Source organism: Diospyros lotus, chromosome 2 (genome assembly GCF_014633365.1).
Source record: "Diospyros lotus cultivar Yz01 chromosome 2, ASM1463336v1, whole genome shotgun sequence".
NCBI classification, from domain to species: Eukaryota; Viridiplantae; Streptophyta; class Magnoliopsida; order Ericales; family Ebenaceae; genus Diospyros; species Diospyros lotus.
The window spans coordinates 32,523,350-32,547,457 of NC_068339.1; the positions used below are offsets into that span (position 1 = coordinate 32,523,350).

The window sequence follows — 24,108 nt, forward strand, 5'->3', positions numbered from 1 at the left end:
TTGTTACCGAGTCATGCCCATTGGGCTAAAGAATGCCGAAGCTACATATCAGAGGTTGGTCAACAAACTGTTCAAAGCTCAGTTTGATCGAAACATGGAAGCTTACGTGGATGATATGTTGGTCAAGAGTCTCTTGAGCAGCATCTAGACAACTTGGAGGAATGCCTTCTGACCTTGTGCCAGTATCAGATGAAGCTCAACCCGACAAAGTATGCTTTCGGGGTTATGGTTGGTAAATTCTTGGGGTTCATGGTGCATTACAGAGGAATTGAGGCTAACCCCTTGAAGATAAAGGCCATCCTCGAGATGCCTCATCCTCGGAGTATCAAGGAGGTGCAAAGACTAACTAGGAGGATGGAAGCATTGGGGTGGTTCTTATCAAGGTCCGCAGAAAAGCAATTTCCATTTTTAGAGGCCTTGACTCAAGTTTGAAATTTCGCATGGCCAAAAGAATGCCAGGAGGCATTTGAGCAGCTGAAACAATATCTAGTCTCCTCCCAGTCCTAGCTAAGCCACAACTGGGAGAGTCACTATATATTTATCTGACTGCTTCAAATGAGGCTGTCAATTCGATTTTGGTGTGGGAGGAGGACAAAGTATAGAAGCCGGTCTACTATGTGAGCAAGAGGTTGGCCAGGGCTGAGATTCGCTACACTCCAATAGAGAAGTTAGCCTATGCCCTAGTCATCTCCGCTTCAAAGTTAAGGCCCTACTTCAAGGCACACCATATTATCATCCTATCTAGTTAGCCGTTAAGGCATGTGTTGGGAAAGCCAGACTTGTAGGGGAGGATGCTCAAATGGGCAGTGGAGCTAAGCGCTTTTGACATCAATTATCGTCCTTGATCGGCCATCAAGGCACAGGCTCTTGCAGACTTCATAGTTGAGGGCACCCTACTAGAGGAAGAGGATGAAGGGGTATCCCAAACCTGGACTCTCTCTATGGATGGTAGCTCTAGCATCGGGGGTAGTGGTGCTAGATTACTACTCTAGGGCCTCGATGGATACGCTTGGCCATATGCCCTCCACTTCGAGTTTAATGCCTCTAACAATGAGGCCGAGTACGAGGTGCTCATTGTCGGGCTCAGACTAGTAAAACAGATAGAAGTTAGGGATCTGGGGTTATATTCTGACTCAAATTTAATTATGCAGCAAGTCACATGAGAGTTCGATGCTTGGGAGGACGCCATGTCTTAGTACTTGTCGATAGCCAAGGATCTTGTGGCACGATTTTGGGCTGTAAAAATCAATCATGTTCCACGAGCATAGAATGCAGTAGCGTATGCTCTCTCAAGGATAGTTGTTTCATCCTTCCCTAGGAATTCTCGAGCTGTCTACATGAAGTCGTTGTCCCAAAGGAGTATAGAGACAAAAGCAGAGGAACTTTGGGTGGAAAAGGTAAAAAACTGGATGGATCCCATCGTAGCACATCTAACCAGTAGATGACTACTAGAGGAGAAACAAGAGAGCCGAAAACTCAAGCCCCAGGCTGCCAAGTTTCTGTTGGTCGAGCCAAACCTCTATAAGAAATCCTTCACCTAGTCGCTGCTAAGGTGTGTTTGGCCCGCTGAGGCAAAGTACATCCTAAGGGAGATCCACGAGGGAATTTGTGATAGTCATGTTGAAGCTCGGTCTCTTTCCCAAAAAGCACTTCGGCAAGGCTACTTCTGGCCGACGATGATGAGTGATGTTGTGTAGTTGGTCTGGACTTGTGAGAGATGCCAAAGGATTTCCAACCTAGTTCACACCTCGACAACTGAACTTACCCACCTGGCGTTGCCTTGCCTATTCGCCAGGTGGGGAGTCGATATCCTCGGACCCTTTCTGCTAGCAGTCGGACAGAATAAATTCTTGATAGCAGCCATTGACTACTTTACTAAGTGGGTGGAGGCCGAGCCTATGGCGACTATCACTGGCTGGAGGATAAAATAATTTCTTTGAAAATCCATTATCTGTCGATTTGGTAGTCCAAGGGTGATAATAACGGATAGTGACACCCAATTCGAGGACCGATAAATGCAAGAATGGTGCCACGAGTTGGGGATTAAGCAACATTTTACCTCGGTGGCCCATCCTCAAGCTAATGGATAGGTGAAGCTGACAAACAGGACCATTTTGTAAGGACTTTGAGCTCGGGTTAAGAAGGTGGATGGCCGATGGGTAGATGAGCTCCCCAGCATAGTATGGTCCTATCGAACCACATCGCAAATGACTAAAAGTGAATGGCCTTTCAAATTGTGCTACGGCTCGGAGGATCTTATCCCTGTCAAGATTGGGGTGACTAGTTACTGAGTGGAGCATTTCGATCTTGAGGTGAATGAGCAAGGGCTGAGGTGCAACTTGGATCTGATGGAAGAGCTCCAAGACTTGGCACAGATTCGACAAGCCGTGTATAATCAGCACATTGCTAGGTATTACAACCGGTGAGTCCACGCTAGGAGTTTCATGCCAAGAGACCTTGTGCTATGAGGGTTCGACGTGAGTCATCCTCGGGACGCAAATAAACAAACCCCAAATTGGGAAGGACAGTACTGGGTGGTGGAATCCTTAAGTCCGAGGGTATATCGACTAGAAGATATGGAAGGCAAGCCCTTGAAGCATACCTGGAATGTGAAAAACTTAAGGAAGTTTTACCAATAAGAAGGGGAATTTCTTGAACCTCTTTGTACTCTTTTTTACAACTAATGGCAAGACATCGAATTCTCTCCATCTAATAGTAATCTCACAAAAGCTAACACTTAGCCAAAGAAAAATCCAAAGGTCAAGAGCCCTAGGTCGTCCCCCAGTTAGGGTGGACTAATGGCCAAGGAAAAACTAGAGCCCAACACCCTCCTTTGCGAAGGAGTGGCTAAAATCCAAGGGTCACGAGCCTAGGCTGTCCCCAAATGCAGACCAATGGCCAAGGAAAATTTCTTGCTCAACATCCTCCTCTGCGAGAGAATGGCTAAAATCCAAGGATCAAGAGACCTAGGTTGTCCCCCAGTTAAGGTGGACTAAGGGCCAAAAAAAAATAACTTAGAGCCTAGCACCCTCCTTCACAAGGGAGTGGCTAAAATCCAAGAGTCAAGAGCCCTAGACCGTCCCCTCCAATTTGTCGACTAAAGGAGAACCAAGGGTTGGATTAACCCTCTTTAACAATGCAAAGGATCAGGGTTTAACTAGTCCTAGCCTATATGGTCGCAATCAAAAAGTGAAGAATCAAAATAGAATGGCATTATATAAAAGCAAAATATTCCAATACATGGTGTTAGAGGAGGTACAAAAGGTCCTAGCTAGAAAATGAGAAAAAACTCAAGCATCAAGAGAAGCGTCTTCGTCATTGGCCATCTTTGAGTCCTCCTCCAGCTCGGCAACAATTTCCTCAATAGATCGAACATTGGACATGTCTAAGTTCGGATGAGCTCGTAACACCTCGGTCGCATGGGCTTGAAATCCCTTTCTCCAAGCCTCATGCAAGTTTTGCTGAATGTACTCCTCCACCTCAAGAAGTTTGGTGGTGTAATACCCCATATTTCATGGTGTTAAGTAAATTCATGGAACTAGAAATTAGTTTAAGAATTTAGTTAAGTAATTATCGAATCGATGGAAGGGAGTACCTCGAAATATAAATATTTAAGGAAAAAAGTATGTCATTGACGAGTGTTTTGAGACAAGATTTATGACACTGAAAGTGATAGGAACAGAGACAATTTCTCGGTATGACTAATTTTAGCCTGGAAAACCAAATGATCACAAGGGATGTAATACTTGAGATTTTTAGATTCAGACACTTGAGAAAATATGATATTTCAACGGATTGTGGAAGTCTAGAGACAAAAGTTCAATTTTTGAGCCAGGGGAAAAATTGTAAATATGACGTTTGTGTAAAAGTGTAATTTATCTAAAACCTTAGGGTATTAGCATAATATATCCTTTCTCCAAGGCATAAGTTATAGTATCCCAAATTTTTTAAAGGGGTCAAGAATAATTTTAACGTGGGTCATAGGTAAAATTATCAAAAGATTAAGGACTTAAGTATAATTTGTTATAATTATAAGTACATAATTGACTGCATGGAATGCCTCGGAGTGTAATTACCTAAGAAAACAAATATTGTCTCGACAATCATCTTGAGATAGGATTTATGGTATTAAAAGAAATTTTAATTGAGACGGTTTTCGGTACAGCTAAAATATGGTTTCGATTCAGGCTGAAAAATCAAATGATTGTAGGGGACTTCCAAAAATCAACGGGACCCTAGGGGAGCTTCGATTTTTCATAAGGATCAACATTGAAGTGGTTTTAGGATGAAACAAAGGTCCAATGAGGGCGTATGGATGAAATTGTCTTTATCGAGTAAGCTTAGAATTATTAATTTTAGATTTTCAGTATCGTAATGCAAATTAATTTGATATTTGAAGGTGTAATTGTAATTAAAGAATTTTTCAAATGAAATCAGGTGTTCATGTGGTGAAATATCAAAACTTAAGGACTTGAAATAAGGGCCAAAATGACATTTGAAATAAGCTTGGGGTATTAGCTTTGGATTTCAAAATTCATTTCATTCTATCTTTAGATTTCAAGGAACATTCAATTTTAGTTTTGATTCTTTAGAGTCCAAAGCTTATCAAGGGACAAGGACGTCATGTGATTGGTCCGAGAAATCTATAAATAAGGACCATGGGTTGTTCTCAAATCATTTCAAGGGAGTTTGAGACTTGAGGGATTATAAGGTGAAGAGGTTGTTCTTGAGAGAGGGGAGAAAATTTTACAGAAAAGGGAAGGAATTGGAGGAGAAGCGAAGGAGAAAATTAGGTTTACTGAAACTTATGTTTTCTACAGAAACCTAAGCCATTTGCTTTGAAACTGTAACTTCCAAAGATAAACCTTCAAGGTGAGTAATATTTCCTAAAAAATTTCAAAAATTCAGGAATGTTATTTTATGAATTTTTATAGTGAAATATTTGATAAAATATTTGAGAAATATTTAGTTTCGATTTATTGAGGAAAATATGTGGAAATAGATAAAATTAGGGAAAATAGAATATTGATATTCTTGAATAAATATGATGGATAGGATATGTTGAGGTTCCGAATTGAGTACATTAAAACCCTAGCACACGAATCAAGATGTGATGAGATGCGTTCGAGGTAAGTGGTTCGACCCCAAAATATGATTTTATGTAAATGATTTTATTATGTTGTCATGTCTTGATGTAAACATGTCATGTAGGTTGCATTTACATGCTATGATGAAATGTGTATACATTCACGATGAAATTTACGGTTATACAATGCATGGGTTTGCGATTAGGGACTGGCATTGTTACTTTGCCAAAGGTGCATCCATACACCTCGGTCTAGGAAGGAGACTATAAAAATTATGGGTAATAGTACAGTGCGATCAACCCAAACGTAAGAGTAATGATATTATGTGCATTGCATTCATACACCTGCATTAAATGTTTTGTTCCTTTACTTAGATGATTTATCATTTAACTTGAGCTTAGTCCCTAGAATATTCAAACGTCCAGATGGAGATTGTAGCAAAAACAAGGATGAATGAGGCATGAAATGACACTTAGCAAAGTGCATGATGAATTGAATGTATGTTATGTAGCCCATGTATTTAAGTTTTGCTACTTCGAATTCTGAACATTTTGAGGAATGATGATGTATAACCTTATTTATGATTAATGAGGATATAAGAATTGATTTATAATTAATGTTAAGATGTTAGGTTTGATTCTAAGTTCTTCATTTGATGTTTATGATGATTCTCTTTCGAGATAGATGCATGGAAATTTTGGGATAGATATGAGGAATGATATGGTTTAGTAATAATTTTTTAAGAAAACATTTATTATCCTAGAATTGTCCTAAGTTATAACATGCCCAAGAAAGTGGGGTGTTACATAAGTGAAATTAAAAAATGGCTTAGGGACCAAGTTGAAAGGGGTCTAACTGCAATTACCCAAAAGTTCAGGCTAAAGTGTAATTCCTGAAACCTTTTTCCTAGGGGTATTTGGGAGATTTAGGAAAAGCCTCATAATGACTTTAGAGATAAGGATGAAGTCTCATGATGATGTTAGAAATAAGATGAAGTTTCATGATGACTTTGGAGATAAGAGAAAGGCTCATGATGACGTTAGAGATAAGATGAAGGGTCATGATGACTTTGGAGATAAAATAAAGGCTCATAATGACATTAGAGATAAGATGAAGTCTCATGATGACTTTAAAGATAAGATAAGATTTGATTTGGATAATATTTGATCTTGATAAGATTTAAAATGATTACAGAAAATCTTAAAAGATTTAGAATGATTGCAGAAGATCTTATAAGATTTGAAACGATTAGAGAAGATCTTAGAAGATTTGGAATGATTATAAAAAATCTTAGAAGATTTAGAATGATTGCATAAGATCTTAGAAGATTTAGAATGATTGGAAAAGATTTTGGAAGATTTGAAATTATTAAGGAATATTGTATTATAATGTGACTTACTTGGTGGCTAAGTTTTCAAAGCCTATAAATAGGGTGTTCATGACTAAAGGTTTTTTTATTCAAAGTTGTGATAAATTCATACTAGACGAGAATGCTTCGGGTTTAGTAGATAGAGGGCTTTTAAAGCATACGCGAGGCATCACACGTGCAGAGCATTTAGGAAGCACATGAGGTTGTGTAAAGAGGTGGTTTGCACAAAAGACTTGTGGAGTTGCACAAAAATCAAGGTTGGGCACTAGATTTGAGGTGTTCTGAGTTTCGTTCAAGGTGAGTGTTCCCCCCTCCCCAAAACTTAGTTTATTGTGAGCACTTCTATTTTCCTCTCACAATGTAACGCCCCACTTTTCTTTTTCCAAGGTACACATACAAAGATGCATGATGACGCTAGCAACCGTATGGTAATCAAAGGGCGTTTATGGAAGCCTTTGCCAACAGAAGCAAGGATCAAACCTGAAAGCTTTATAAAACCATAAGCTAGATATTTTAGGCTTCCACTATATGCTTTTAACACAAAAACCATCTGAAAAGCCATAATACAACTTGAAAATCTAGGGATCATTTAGGCTCCCTTTTACAACAAGTAAAACTCACACTAAAGTAATAGTACAACGCTTTGCAATTAAAACGTAAAGGAGCTAACTATCCAAGAACCACTTCCTTTCCTTTCCTCTGACTTGATTCCGGGGCACCTGTCACGACTAACCCACCTGGAACGTTGAATGTTCCAGGGGTATGAGACACCCAAGTTAGATAGTTATATCTAAGTGAGTGCAACAAGAAGAGATAACATGCATGTGATGAGATATGTAGAATGATATGAAACCACCTGTGTGGTAGTGACGCCGAGGTGTTGCAATCACTCCCGCTGATCAATCATGTTCTCACATCTCCAAGACTTTTCACCAGTCTAACATGAGATCCTGACTTCAGCTAGCCACACACACCAAGTGATGCATGACAAAGAAAGAGAAAATGCTTGATTTAAAGGAAAGTCATGCTTATGCAAGTAATCACCCTTACCCGTGTGAAGACAAAATGTTTGGTATGTAATATAAAGATGCAAGAAGCACTCACCTTGCTGATTCGGAAGCTCTAAAGTACTGTTCACAGGGTTCGGGAAAGTTTTTCTGCAAAAATAACATAACTTCGAAACTCAAACCTAAACTATTTTTATATGAGGTCCTATGGAAACATTTAAGGACCAACTGTACAAAATTTGGACCCAAAAGGACATCTCACGCGCCCTCACGCGCTTGGGGAAGGAGCCCCACGCGCTCCACTCGCGGCAGTCAGGTGGCGCGTGAATTGCACGCGCCGCCCCTCCAGCTTTGCCGTCTTGAGGTTTTTTGGCCCGTTCTCCCTCATCCGAACTTCGATTTGACTTCCGTTTGAAACCACACGACCCTTATTCAATTATCTATCGAACTACGGAAAGAAATTAGAATTACCTTGCTGTTTTGTCGCTGTTTAATGCCTTTTACGGTGGCGGTCCAACTTTTCCGACGAAGTGTTTTACCACTCTATTTTTGGGCAAAGCTTCTCCTCTCAACTCACCTCCCCTTTTCCTCTTGATTAATGGTGAGAATTTCCCTTCCATGGCCTTGGTATTTATAGGCATTTATGGCCAATCCAAGAGTGCCATGTGTCACTTGCCATGTGTCACTTAGATAAGGTTGTAATCATCACTTTCGTAGGATTGTGCCAAGTGTCCCTTGAGATTTGAACCATTTCTCCCCCTTGTGACATGTGTCCTTTTAAACATGTGCCACCACATGTTAATTTGATTTTTTCAAGATTCCTCATGATTACTTCTCCTAACTAAGTTAGCTTACTTGGTTCCTTTAACTAACTAGTTACAAGATATTTTAACTTCTTACAAATAACTCTTTAACCCAAATACTTATTTGCACTTATATCCCTTGAGCCCCTATAACTCCTTAAACTTCTCCAAAATACCTTAGATGATGTCCCCTTGCGATAGTTTTCGTGATTTTTCGAAAAACCCTTCATTCGTTCCTCGGCGATTACCTCGGAACTTCACATGTATCCTTCGATTTCCAAGGAAATGTTTTATTTCTTAAACAACAATGCCTAGGAAAACTTCGGGTATTACACACAATCTCTCTCCTCTGTTTTCTCACAATTCAAATCTCAGATCTGATCTACTGAAGGGAATCCTAGGGGCATATATATATACACACACACACACACATAAAATTACACATTTAATCCCCATAATTCATCTTAATTATGCTTGGAAATTTCTTAAATTGCAAAATACACTCTCTAACGTCAAATTAATTTACATTACGATACTGAAAATGCAAAATTAATAACTCAAGACTTACTTGATAAGGACGATTACGCTCAATGTTCTCACTAGGTTATTGATTCATCTCGAAACCACCTCAGGGTTGATCCTTACAAAAAATAAAAGCCCCATCAGGGTTCCGTTAACTTCCTGGAGGTCCTATATGACAATTTGATTTTTCAGCCTAAATTATAGCTATATTTTGGTTGTACCAAAAATCATTTTTGCAATTTATTTCCTTAGGCATCATGCCTGGAAATTCCCGTAAGTGCCGTATTAATTTCCTTAGGCATTTTGGCTTTAGGGCACTCCCTGCAGTCGATTCGATCATTCATAACGGTAAGAAATTATCATATTATCTCAATTTATCTGAAAATTCTACTTTTGACCCAAGATAACTTGCTCTTCCGTCCTTTGTCTGAGGGGGCAACACCCACAGCCCAACCATTCGACCACAATGGGACACCCCCATGGCCCTACCATAAGACCGCAGCCTTGGAGCCAGGCTCTGTAGGGGGCATCCTCGCGCCCTTGGGGGCAACACCTTTGCCAAAACATTTCCTCGAACACCAAGAGGTCCCGAATAATGCAAAAAATAGATAACTCCGACATTCCAAAATCTATTTAAAGATTTTACAAAAAGGATAAATAATTATCCATAAAAAAATCTAATTCTAAAAAGATTTCAGAATATTGGTACTGTGGGGTATCCTAGAAAAATCAAAGAAAACAATATAAAAAATCATAGAAATATTCCAAGTAGGTCGAAGACCCGGATGACCACGAAAAGTCTTTTAGGGCAAGAGTATCTTGGAGCCTTGGGAGAGTCTTCGAGAAGGTCTAGCCTTAGCATTTTCAAAGCGTAAGATTCATTCAGAGACTCTCAAGCCCAAGCCATCCGATGGCTCCAAAGAGTCTTCGGATCCATCTAGAGGATACTAATCCGAGGACTTTGACCCCAAATATACCTCCAGACGCTTCTGCCTTATCCGATGTTTTTTTCCTGAAGAGTTAGGAAACTCTTATCAACATACCACACATCACGTGGACCTTGCCACCTAATGCTTATAAATACTCGCTTATTCCACAGTAGAAGGACCTTTTGGCCCGGACTCTTTGAGACTTATCTCTTACACGAAATCAGGACCCAAAGACTTAAACCCTAAACCATACAGAACCCTTCGGGAGACAACCTATCGGAAGACTCATACCAACTACATCCAGCATCTGCATACATACATCTACACTTCTGCTTCAAGACATTATTGTCTAACTTAGGTATCGAAGGGCCCACGTAGGGAAGATCTCCGCGTGCTTTCTAATTATCTCTGTATTGCAGACCCTTCCAGTACTACCCTTTTGAAGACCTTCCAAACCCTACAAAAAACCAACCATCTGAAGACATTTTGGGGAGCAAGGCCTCCAAAGATTCCTATAAGCCATTCGAGGACTCCCTACGCCCTCTTAGCTCTCTTTGACAATGGATTGAGTTTGGCACTAATTAGCCCTCATGTAGTGCCCCGAACTTGGAGACTTTCCCTAGGTTGTTCCCATACTAAAGACAAAAAAAAAATTAATTGTTGTAATTAAGCAACAACAATTGGGATAAGCATCATCTATAAAAAATCATAATTTTAATGAGTTCTAAAATGTCAAGATATATGTTATTTGTAAGAATCCTAATCTTAGACTATTTAGGATTACTCCACACTGCCCCCACGGGCGCAGCACGGATGGTTCACAGGATAGAAGATTGCACCCAATGATGCAGGTTTGAGTCATGACAGCCGTAGTGTGGGAGTTTCATCCTCTTGCGTGGGGCAGTGTGTGGGGGGCCCTTAAGGTGGGGGATTTCACCTTTTGCACCTAAAGATTACTCCACACCCCTCTATAAATATAATTAGTAGACACTCATTCCAAAAAAGGTACGTCTTCAATATTGATGAAAACTCTATTATTTAGTGTTTGATTTTATGCATTGGAGTGTTGGTGTGAGGACCTTTTGTCTTCCTCTAACTGTTTCTTTCCTTATAGATTCAAGTGGCCAGGCAACGATGTTTCTAGTCAAACAACTTTGATTTGTTGCTTGTGTTGAGCAACAATTATGTTACTCGACGTGGCTAGTGATGGTAGGCCTTTGGGTCCAACCCCCACTCCCCCTATATGTTATTCGATGCAAACAATGAATTAATTTGCTTGAGTCTAACAATAATAATTATATATATATATATATATATATATAGAGAGAGAGAGAGAGATTGCAAGGCAGGCATGTTCCTTCGTCATAAAGCAACCCGGCAGCATCATATCCTGCAATATATTTGCCAAAAAGCTATCTAAAGCAAAGGAAACCCTCATTTCGAAAGCGCAAATTACATATACCGTCACAGAAAAAATCGTGCCATTCATATTATTATAATTATCAATCACTTCAGTTAATATATATATATATATATGTGTATTTAGGTATATGACCGGAGGGAAAGAACAATCCATAAACAATATTGAACCAAATTCCTCCCAGCCCCAACATGTGAATAAAGTCCCAATAATCCGTCAGTATCGACCATTTTACCAACATCCATCCATCCCAAGCAAGGTATCATTGCCTCGGAGGCAGCCACTATACTTGACCGCAGCCCTTTTCTCTTTCTTCCAAACTTAGTGATTTTGTTTCCCATCTATTATTCTCAGTCTCCCCATGGCTCCACTCCTCACCACTCTCCTTACTCTACTACTAATCCAGTACACCTTTCTCCCACAAGCTCATGGCTATGGCGGCCATGCCAAAACCTGCAGATCCTACTGCGGAAACATCACCATCGACTACCCATTTGGCCTCCAACCAGGCTGCGGCCACCCTGCTTTCCGTGACCTCCTCTTCTGCTTTAACGACGTTCTGATGTTCCACATAAGCTCGGGATCCTACAGGGTGTTGAACGTAGATTATGCCTACCAGGCTCTGACGCTGCACGAACCCCACTTGTCGACCTGCAAGTCAGTGTCGCTGGGCGGCCGCGGCAACGGCTTCGTAGTGGAGCCTTGGCGGAGGCCTTACTTCACTCCGGCGGGGGACAACGTGTTCATGCTCATCCGTTGCTCGGCCGAGTCGCCCCTGTTCCAGGGGTTCCCGACGAAGAACTTGCCGTGCAGAAACGTCTCCGGCATGGGGTGCGAGGAGTACTACGGGTGCCCGGGGTGGAATGTGGTGGCCCCGAAGAGGGTAGCGTCGACGGCCGGGCCGCCGGAGTGCTGCGCGGTGGCGTTTGAGGCAATAAAGAGTGTGAATTTGACGAGGCTGGAGTGCGAAGGGTACAGCAGCGCCTACAGCTTGTCGCCAGTGCGGCTTGAGGGGGCGGAGCAGTGGTCGTACGGCATCAGGGTAAAGTACTCGTTGCAGGGGAACGAGGCGTTCTGCAGGGCCTGCGAGGCCACCGGAGGATCGTGCGGCTATGACACCGGCGGCGCTGTCAATGAGGTGTGCATTTGTGGGAGCTGGAATTCTACTTCTAATTGTGATTCTTCTTCATCAGGTGAGTCAGTAATTAGCACATATTATTACTTCAATGATCAAAAGGTATATAAATGTATTACAACTGTAGTGGTAGCTCAATTGAATTCCGTCCAGGATGATCGTTAATTGTCTACAGCATGGTAGTGGGTCACTCATTTAATTATTTTTATATATTTTTAATAAATATTATACTTATTTTTAAAATTTATTAACTTTTGATAAATAATTAAGATTTATTTTAATAAATGTTTAAATAAATTTCATCTTCTTGTAAAAATTCACTGTGCATATATAAAGGCCAGATCTGAGGATGACAAACCCAGATCTGGGTATTGTCCCCGGATCCGGGGTCGTCAATCGTTTCTTCCTCGACTCATCTTCCGTTTTCTTCTTCGTTTCCTTTTCACTTTTTTCTTATTTCATTCACTATGCATATATGTATTTTTATACATGGAGAGAGGGAGGGGCCTGAACTTGTCTGGAGACGGCGAACCCAGATCTGGAAATGAAGAACCCAAATCTGGTTTGTTGTCGGTTAGCGGAAGCCTTCGATGACGAAGGCCTCCAACACCAACGACGGCTGACGAAGACGAAGCCGGAGAGTGTTTGCGAGAGAGAGAGAGAGAGAGAGAAAGAGAACCCAGCCGCTGAAAACGGTGGGTTTTACTGTGAAAACTGATCTCTTTTGCGGACGAAAGTGCAATTGTGCAAGAAGTATGGGGTGAGAGCAAAATTAAGATATTGTTTAAACTCGGCCACGTGGACCAATCTCTACTTTGGGGTGTATCATGGGCCATGTACCCGATTTATGTAACTTCCACTAAGCATTGGACACACAGTTGGACCCAGGAATTCGGCCCATTATCAGTATTCCACTAGGATGCAAGCTGCTGTTTGGGCTAGATAGAAGCAGTTTCATTATTGTCACTTTATGGACCATCCTACTTGATGTACACATCAAGGACTACATTTTAAGTTGGTTAAAATATCTTTCGTGTCTTACTACTCACCTTATTATTTTAGATAAGGTATTTATATCATTTTATCTATATTGTGTAATCTAAGAAGTACAAATAATATTTTTCTAACTTCATTATGCCATTGGGTGGAGTTAATTACACGTTGGTACACAACTCTTAATGCTAATTAGATTAGGTAGAGTCAATTACATAATGAATTGTAAATTTTCATTATCTCTAATTTTTGGGACTATACATTTAATTAGCATATATATTGATGATTGATTTTCTGTCTCATATTGGGTTTTGTGTTCAATAACGACTTCATTTGTTATAATGTGCAGTACACTCAACATCAAATACACGAAGGCCCAATTTGATGGGAATAATCGAAGGTATTTAATTTGCAACACACCTGTTCTTTCTGCTACTATTAGTAATCACATTGCTATTTTGGTAAGTGCTTTTCTTTGTGATACAAATAATATTACGCAAAAGCCAATCAAATGCACGGCGGAAGGCACGGAAAAGTCTCATTCCATCCATGGATGGGTTTAATTATGATATTAATAAAGATATAAAAGTGGATTGGGCTATCCAAATTGGCTTTTATATAAGTAAGTGTTCTTAATTGTGAGATATAATCATCCATCCATGGCAAACAGCGGTTTATATTTTAGTTAGCGAAGGATGTTGACTCATGACTTTGTTGCTTTTGATTGAGCCAGGCATGGCAACTAATGCCTTTGCAAACGAACTTTGTAGGGTTTCTTGTTTGTATGACTGTTTGGAGGCTGGGAAACCTTGGATGATGGAAAATATTCAAAGCTTCAGTTTAGGCCAGACAATGGAAGGAAAAGGCTTCAGAAGAATGAATCAAAGATGGAGAAATATCATTCAGTCTACTGAATCATAGATGAAGTTTGATCACACACACACACTGTGTTTGTGTTTGCAGCTAGCCATAGTCAATCGCTTCCAATTTTGATATGTACTTTTCTACTATGATTCTCCTTGTGATCTGGTTTCGTTTTTGTTTTTTGTTTCAAGTAAAACCCTTAAAATACCAACACATCCTATCCGATGGCAGTTTAAACTTAAAGATGCATTAGGACTGCAATCCAGTTAATCAAGCAAAAGATGGATAAGAACAACCATAACCAAAATAATATACAACAAAATGATAAACAAGACAAGCTAAAAATATCCGACTTCCCAACAATCTAACTAGAAGCATGATGGAGATGAACCGGGATTTTCTACTCCCAACAACAATGCCATTGACTAGGCGTGAAATAATCATGAGAACATGAACCTAACTGCATGGACTGCAGCTATTATAGATAGCTTTAGAGTCCTAAATTTGGGATGAAAAAAATCTTTGAAGGTGCATATGTTAGTGATATGCCTAATTATAGATTTAGATGATGTCATATGGGCATATAATGTATTCTTGTCATCATTAATAAAATAATTATTTCTTCTTTCATGCTTTCCATTCTTATGAATGAGTCCCTAGATACTGTGAAGCATGGAAATGGAAAAAATGACCCGAAACGTTTTTCAGGCCATTTGTATAATTTTTAAAAAGTTTCGGACCATTTCAGAATTTAGGAAATGTAGCCGAAAACACGTTTCCAACCAGAAACGTGTTTGGAAACGCGTTTCCGATGCCTAACTAGGTTGCACACATCCCTAGCTTCCTCATTCCTTTTTAGGGCGCCCATCTAGTCATATATATTTATGTATATATATGCAAAGTTAAGTAGTTAACAACTTAATGATGTATGTAACATATATACATATATATATATATATGTGAACCTAACAGCATATATATATGTATATATATAATTTTAATACATTATGAAATTTATGTCTGAATATATTTTTTATTTTTTTATATTAAAAATTATATTTATAAAATACCCTTATATTTTTAAAATTTACAGTTTACCCCGCGTTTCCGTTTCTTATTTTTTTTAAAAAATGTCGTTTCTACATTTCTGTTTCCTATTGGAAACTTCTCCTGTTTTCGTTTTTGTGCTACCTAGCCTAGATATCTTATTAAAGATTTCATTCTTAAGTAGTTAAGAATATGTGAATGAGATTATTTGGTAAAGGAATCTTAAATAGTTCTCTATCCTTAGACTTCTTTAAATGGGGACTTCAATTAGTCAATTATGCACTGACTCATCATATCAAGATTGTCTCATCACTTGGGAACTCTTTTGTCACTCAACAGGTCTTTCATCACCTTAAGACCTTGTCATACCTTAGTTTATTAGGATCTTGACCCAACTCGTTGGGGTCACTACCCAACTCATTGGGGTCCTTGTATACAACTCTCCCACATTATAAATTTTATTATTGTAATTGAGCAATAACAATTGGCACCATCTATAGGAAACCAAACAAAAAGTCAAGGAAAATTCATTCTTGATAGCTAATACAAAATGCAACCGATAGACTCTCTCTCAAGGTGTGGAGACTCACCCACCTCTACAAGACTCTCAGTACCAAGTGGGGACTCATCCAATTCTGTGAGATTCTCAACACCAAGTGCGGACTCATCCAACCTTGCGAGACTTTTAGTAACAGGTGAAGACTCATCAACCCCACAAAATTGTCAACAACAAGTGGGACTCAGCCACCCCGATAAGACTTTTAGCATCAATTGGAGACTGACCCTTATGATTACCTTGCCAGTCAACTTGGCACTTCTAAACAAGCTCTGCCTATGGTTTCTTAGGTAGAATACGAGGCTTTGCTACAACAACATATTGAGGGGATAAATGCACTTTGTTAAATGGATGGGGTACTACAAAACATAGTCCTTTGCGACGTGTTTCCTTCTACTCTAAGGAGGTTAATACTGAAAGTGGCTCAACCACAAGGGGTTCCACGAAAGGAGCTAAAAGTCAACTTTTACTAGGAGGCTACCCCAAAAACTCACTCTCAATCCTTTCCAGGTGAAGGAATCAACTAAGACCTCCTCTAAGTTATTCTTAAGCTTCTATTTCACGTCAAAATCAAGATGAAGACTGCTTGAGGGTAAGGGATGACAAGCGAAGCCCCTAGAGGGTGAGATATTAAGAAACCATGGTAAACACACCCACAGGAAGAGATCGAAACCCCGTGAAGGGCTTATCAAGGAGAAATGATGAAACTGATAAGCCCATGACTTTCAACACCTGGGAAACCATCAACACTTGGGAAACTACTGATATGAAGATGATGATCGAGGATGTGCTTGAATAGAAAAAACTGTTGCTACCTTCGCAAGAGTAGCCCTAGATGAGATTCTCGTTTACTATATATATAAAGGAAAAATCGTTGCTTAAGAAATTTAATATGCCACTGATGTTGGTGTTAGTTGTTGGTCTCTTAGGATAGACCACTCAAGAACGGGGTGAATTGAGTGATTAAAATTTTTCTCAATTTTAATAAATATTCTTGATTAATGATTTTATTGAAAAAAATATATTTAATAAGTATAATAAATTATGTTTGAGATTAATAATAAATATAAACCATAAGATATAACAAAAATAAATGAAATGAGGTGCAAGACAATTTATATATTGGTTCGGTGTCTTCACACATACCTAGTCCACTCTCCCAATGTCTAACCACCATTGGGGTTTCGCTAAACCAATTTCACCAAGCTTTTCACACTAACTCACCTTAAAAACTAGATACACACCTAGATTACAATAGGTTCTAGATAAGTAGAACATCAAGATTTTTATCCTAACTTACCTTGGAAACTAGATTCACCTAGATTTTAATGGTTCTAGGAAACTTATACAATCCACAATAGCAATTTAAATGTTACAAATAATTTGTCTACACTTGGATACAAATAAAAAATTAAGAACAAATTATGCAAAACAATAATATTTAAATAAATAAATAAATTTATAACTTCAAATAGAGAAGTTCGAATTTGTCGTATAAGACTTGAAAATCTTTTCTTCTTTTGCCTTGTGGCTCTTCAGTGGATGGGTAATAATGCTTCAAGAGTCTCGGATTGCTTGGATGTTTTGCTTAAGAGTGTTTGAGAGTTTTCGAGTACTTTGGATATATAATGGAAGCACTTAAATGTCTAAAAAATGAGCTTGGGAGTATTTATAGGTTTTTTCAAAAAAAACACTATTAATAATGGTCCAATTATTGTTCACAACGGTTGGATCATTATTCATTATTCACTATTCATAGTTCACTATTCACTATAGTATTTTGAAAATTTATACTTTTATATAAGATTTTTTATGCATATTAAAATTACTTAAAAAATAATTTTAATGAAAAATAATAGTTTTGGTAATACATATACTATGCCTAAATATTTTATAAATTAATAAAAAAATAATTAGGTACAAAATATCATTTTGTTAATCATCAAAACTTAATTAAAAATTAAATAGATTAAGTTGGTTCAACATTCTCCCCCTTTTTGATGATGACAAAAACATGATTTTTGATATGATTAATTTGATTAAATATTTTTGAACTCCCATAAGCTCCCATTTCAAAAATACTAATAGTATAAGTAAATAAAATATTTTTCAAGATTTTAAGAACCGATCCTGATTGCTTTGATTGCATTTGTTTTCCTTGATTGCCTAACTTGATTATCTATCCTCAAATATACAATTTTCTCACATACAAAATCTCTCATACATAAAACAAATTTACAACATTCTTCTCCCTCTCACAAAAAATTTACAACTTAAAAATACAATCTCACTTTCATACATATGCTCATCTCCTAAAATCTTATTATTCTCCCCCTTTTAGTTATAATCAAAAAGTCATTGTTAGTGGAGAGAATAAAGATGTAAACAATATAATTTGTGAGAGAAACTGACCAAACATAATCCATGAAAATATAATGGATAATGAATAGATTGTACTGAAAAGATAGATGTAACATTAAGGACTAGAAACAAAACGTCATACCCATCATAAAAAATGTTACTACAAGAAATAAAATATGAAAGAATTTTGAAATTCTAATGTAGTAGAAAACTATTTGAAAATAGTATTTTTCATAAAAATATTTTTGCATTTAACACATTTATCATTCATATATAGGAGAACATATTTAGACATCTTGGAAAAATCAAATAAGGCATCAATGGTTAAAACTGTTCATTTTTTAGTCTTTAAGTAACGACTATATTTTTCAAAATCTGGTGCCAGTTACTTAACGAGCATGCTCAATTGGATTTTAGAGGCAATTATATATAAACTTTACTCGGCTTGACAAAAACATATACTTGATTAAAAATACATTGGAATTTTGATCCTATTAATATACTAAAAAATCCTTAATAGATTTTAGAAAAGCATGGAGTTTAAATTACTCAAGTAGGAAATCTTAATAGTCAATTGAAAATAATTAGCTAAAATACATAATCGACTATTTTGAAAATCATACAAGGCATTACTTAACTGAATATTTTGCTTGATATACAAAAAATTCTTCTTTTACGTAGCCACTAAAAAATGCACTCTTCTCATTCATTTGATGTATCATGAAATTCATGTGACAGTCAAAAGCTAAAAGCATTCCAATTGCTTCTCATCACGAGGGCATATGAGTCTTCAAAATTAATGCCTTCCTCTTGGAAATAACTCTTGGCTACTAGTCTTGCTTCATTTCTTACTATGATATAATTTATTCTTGAAAACCCTTTTTGTTCCAATTATAGATATATCTTTTAGTCTTGGAACTAATTTCCAAACTTCATTTTTCTTGCATAGTATTGATCCAAAATTCATCTTCTTAAAGTTAGATTTATGCAAGTTGGCTCAATCATTAGATATGAATGCCACATTTTTAAAATATTGATGCAAGAATGTACTAGTCCTCACACTTTGACTTGGTTCTCCAGTATCTTGATCCATATGATGTTACAAATTTATATTCTTAGGAAGCTTACCTAAATCATTCTCGTCTAACGATTTTTCTTGGGTTCTAGATTGAGGGTTTAATGTTTCATCCTTAACATCTTCTTGAATTTTTTCCTTCTCAAATTCCTTAGATGGATCTATAGATTTCTCCTCTTCATCTTCATTTCTTTTTGTCTTAAGAGAATCATTAAATTTTACATGAATCTATTTAAGTCTTACTAGTATTTGAATATCCAAGGAAGATACCTTGGTCATTTTTAGCGTTTACATCCAAAAACTCTAAAACAGGATACAATACTGTAATGACCTGTTGTCAGGTCTAAGTTATTTTGGCCATTATTTTTAAGTATGTTATATTTCAGCATTATTTGGTCTAAATTCTAAAATATTTAATGTGTGGGAAAAGTCAAGATTTATATGGGTAAGTTATGTTGCATTTAAGAGGGGAAAAAAAGAAAGAAAGAAAAGGAAAAAAAGAGAGAGGAATTATATAAGTATTTTCCTTAATTATGTAAGGGAATTAAAAGAGGAACATGTGGAGAATTTTTCAAGAAGAGAGGGGGCAAATTGGGGAAGGGAAAGCTTATATAAGAAGAAGAATTGAGAAGCTACGGGAAGCCCTCTCATTATTCATCTTTTGTTCTTCTTTCTTTTTCTTCCTTCACCCCATCTTCTTCCCTCATTTCTTCTTCTATCTCCTATCTTCTATATTTGATTTCAAGGCTTGATGGTGAGGATAGCAGCTTTGACAGCTTTGGATTTGGTTGAGGCAAATTCATTTCCCCTTTTTGATTTTCGTGTGCAAGTTTCATGATCCTTCCTTTCCATTGCTTTGTATGTGTTCTTCCCTCTTGGTATTTGATTTCCTTGTTGTCTTGTGGGATGCAAATTGGAGTTTGTTGGTTGCTACATCGTTCTTGGATCCTAAAATTCCTATAGTTGTTCTCGAAATTTTGGGGGTTTTTGTGGAAGGTTAGGGTTTTTGTAATAATTTGGTTGATTGCGTTTCATGTAATTTTTTGTGAACCTTTGAGAAATTGTCGTTATGGTCTAAATAAGGTCTTATTTTGCCTCATCTTTCCATAGAAATGGCATATTTTTGGTTTAGGATTTGAGTAATGAAGGTTTGGATTGGTTTTGGGTGCTTCTTGTTCGTCCATTTTGTTCTGGGTCTCGCTAAGTCGACTTTTTTGACCCAAAGTCGACTATTTTGACATAAAGTTGACTAATCAAAGCCCTAGTCTTGTAGTCACTCTACTGAGTTGACTTTCTTAAGTTAACTTGTGTAGAGTCGACTATTTTCTTTCACAAGTTGACTATTTTCCAAGAATAGTCGACTAATCTTTCTCAAAAGTCAATTATACCGTTCGACTAGATCGCACAACTTGTACTCTTTCGGCTATAACTTTCTATGGTTATATTCGATTTGAAATCTACTTTTTGTTGTAATATAGACTTGATAAGATTCAATTTGGTATAGGACTCAAACCATTTGGACAATTCTTGAATTTTTTGAAGCCCTTTGAATTACATGCTTGAATTGGAAATTTCAATTTTCTTGTAATTCGTTTATGCTCCGATTTATGGAGTATAACTTTCTCTAGAAATTTCCAAATTGAGATTCCTTTTATGCCTCATAAACTAGACATGATAATATTTGTTTGGGATATCACTTGAGTTAATTGGTTACGATTCGAGCCCATAACGATGCTGTAAATCTTTACTTTAAACTTGGAGATTTAGCTTGTTTGTTCCCTTCTTGTATTGGCTATTGTTCTGATGGCTAAGATTGTGGTTCTTGCCTAATTTACCATGTATGAGCTCGTTGTTCTCCTTAAGTACTTGACGCATATTTTATTCAAAAGCCTAAATAATGTTTGATTCACCTTATTTTTCTTAAGGAAGACTATTTCTTGGCTAAGGTGTAGCTTATGCAAGACTTTGGTGTTGTTTTGCTTGTATTTTACCAATTAGGATTGTTATCTAATGCTTGGGTTATTCATTGAAATTGACATGTGTGGGCATATGATTGGGAAGCAAAAGGTATGAACATAAATATATGTGTTCATTTATGATGGTTGCGATATGGCGGGTGGCCGTAGAGGTTGTAATGTGATGAGGACATAACCTAGGCATGTGAGAATATATTTATGTATGGGAGTTAGCCCTATGAGCTATAACATGGTATAGCATGAATGTGGGAACATGTGGTTTTTATATGGGGCATTTGGGGAATACTTAAACATAACCGTGGTGAGCAATAGCTTGGAAAGATTATTATGTGCATGTGATTATGTATGTTCCAAATTGTGTTTATCCCATAGTGGTTGATGTTGCTTTTGGGTTACTATCTTGTGTGGCAGACTAAGTCAGCGAGATATCCCTAAATTATTTGGCCTAGCCATGATGCTTTCCTAGCTATGTCTAGTGCATGTGGTGACACTTTCCTAGTCTATCTAGTGCATGTGGAGCATTAGCTCATAATGCTTGTGCAGTGTATACTGGTGCATGTGGGGTGTTGACCCCTGATGCTTGCTTAGTGATATCTAGTGCATGTGAGAGCTTTGGCTTATGATGGATATGGTTTTATTATCTACTGTATGTGGAAGCTACGACTCCTAATGGTTACGATGGATGTGATATGAGAGCTTCGGCTCATGATGGATGTGGTTCCATGAGTTGTGACATGAGAGCTTTAGCTCAAGATGTCCACTGGTGTGGATCCATTGCATGATGGGACATTGGCCCTAATGATGAGGATGTGAAAAGATCTTGGTAAGATGTGATATATGATGGGTAGTTCTAGATTGTTATGTTTCCATTACTTAATTTACCCCTATGTTTTGTAATGCTTGCCTGGCCTATAAACAATGCGCAGGGTATGGTATCGTGAGGTATGATTAGAATATTATGTTATTGTCACGGGGTATTTATTCTATTTCATCTCAATTATTCATGCCTCTAAATCTTTGTGCTCACGTTGTTTTGTTTTATATATTTGCTCAGCCTTGTGGCTCACTTTGCTTCTTTGTATTATTCCAAGTAAGGGAAAGTTATGGAAGGGTCGAGTCGAGTGGAGACTGAGTTTTTTGGGGTTTAAATGTATGTGACCAGGACTCTCCCAACCAAAAGATCCTTGGGGTGTCATTGTGAGGGAAAGCAGGAAAGAGTTTAATTTTGTAATTTAATTATATTGCCCTTTTTATTTTGTGTTGTATGAGTAGTTGAGCCCAATAAACAAGATGGATGATTGATGGTCTATGCATATATGTTCGTAGGCCTATATTGGCTAATAATATAATTATGGTGGGTTTTAACTTAAATTGTATCTATGCCATTTCTTAAATGACCCCCTTCTCGATTCCTCTTGGTAGCGAGATCTCCAGGAGGCGGGCGTTACAGATAGGCTTTTTTTCTAATGTATCTCAAATGGTGTCTTCTTTATGCTTTTCCTTAAAATAAATTTATTTAAAATGTAACACACAATATTAACCGCTTCAACCCAATAATAGGTAGGCAATCTATTATTCAAAAGCATAGTTCTAGCCATTTCTTAAAGAGTCTAATTTTTCTTTCAACAACACTATTTTGTTATGGGGTTCTAGCAGTGGAGAGTTGATGAAGAATCCCATGCTTTTCTCAAAACTCCATGAATAATCTATTCTCAAATTCCCACTATGATTATTTCTTAGAGAGACAATTTTATCATTTTTCTCTCTTTGAATTTACATTTTTGAATTTAAATGAAGCTTTAGTTTACTTACTGTTGACGTTGGGAATCAGTTGACCGTGATTTGTTTGTTTGCACTAAGAAATTAAACACGATTCCAATAAAGAAGAAAGGAAGAGGAAGTACTCAAAGAAGTTTTTATGTGGTTTGGTCTGAACGGTGCTTAGTCCACGACTGTCCCTCTGGTTATTTTGGCAGAGTAACAGTATATTATTGCTTGTACCTATATAATGGTTTTTGACCCCTATTTATAGTATGGGGTGTTTACAATTTGAATAAAATCCAAAGTGGAAGGATTATATCATGAAGATAATATTTCCTTATTAGCTTCACATAATCAGAAGTGGATTCTGCATTAACAGGGATCTGATTTTCCTTAGATTAGGCAGGTTGAATTTTTCTCTAACCACTATCGATAAATTCACCATCTCTTCATGGCGCGAGCCGAGTAGCCTGACTGCATGTCTCGTAGCTTAGGACATTCCACGATTTGAATTCAATTGAAACAACCTGCAACCTCGCCTTGATGTCCTCAACCCGGGACTTATTGGGCTTCGAAGCATTGGGCCAGTCCATTAGACCATTTCCAGCCCATATAGCATGGTTTAGAAAATACCCATAACATTAGCCTCCCAACTCACGGTGCGATCTTTAGATTGGGAGCTAAAGCGCATTGGTCGAGGTGGATGGTATGGGAGCTTTCGAGTTCATTTTTTACCTCTATCCAATCGCTTTAAATAGCGTTGTTTCATGTCGCACATCTTGTCTGAGGTACATTTAATGTGCACGTTCCCCGTAATTACCGAATTATTATGCCCGTGGGCCCATGTCTTTACGTGTCACCATTAGATCTAGGGCAGCTTGTCGGTCTCTCGATCCAATGGCGGAACAACTCAACCTATGTAAGTGAGGAAATTCTTTTCCCTCTCATCATGTCATTTTGAAAAGGCTTTTGCACTTGCACTCTTCTCCTTCCTTCCAACTCTGATGCCCCATTGCCGACTGCCTTGAACCTTTTTCGTATTGCTCCACAAAGATCATTGTCACATTTCCATCAAGTATTAACCTTTGCCTCTAGTATTTGCAACGATTAATCTAAAACAGTAAGCCTCTTTACAACTTATTAGCTCACTTTATCGCGGCTTTAATTTTTTCTGTTGACTCCCTTTCCACGCCTCGCCTCCTG

The 24,108-nt window shown here is 37.8% G+C and overlaps 1 protein-coding gene across 1 annotated transcript; it reads left to right on the forward strand.

The window, feature by feature from the left end:
• The first annotated feature begins 11,197 nt into the window (after window positions 1-11,197).
• Window positions 11,198-14,340, forward strand: LOC127795358 (uncharacterized). Its single transcript, XM_052326978.1, has 3 exons — window positions 11,198-12,330; window positions 13,615-13,665; window positions 14,036-14,340. The coding sequence occupies exons 1-3, from the start codon at window positions 11,499-11,501 to the stop codon at window positions 14,080-14,082; spliced, it is 930 nt and encodes a 309-aa protein (XP_052182938.1). The 5' UTR covers window positions 11,198-11,498; the 3' UTR covers window positions 14,083-14,340.
• Window positions 14,341-24,108: the final 9,768 nt, after the last annotated feature.

Bases quoted from the DNA above. Each gene is read 5' to 3' on its own strand.
- LOC127795358 (XM_052326978.1), top strand. From the start codon at position 11,499: ATGGCTCCACTCCTCACCACTCTCCTTACTCTACTACTAATCCAGTAC. The intron at 12,331-13,614 runs GTGAGTCAGTAA...TATAATGTGCAG, and splicing joins TTGTGATTCTTCTTCATCAG to TACACTCAACATCAAATACA. The intron at 13,666-14,035 runs GTATTTAATTTG...CGAACTTTGTAG, and splicing joins TTTGATGGGAATAATCGAAG to GGTTTCTTGTTTGTATGACT.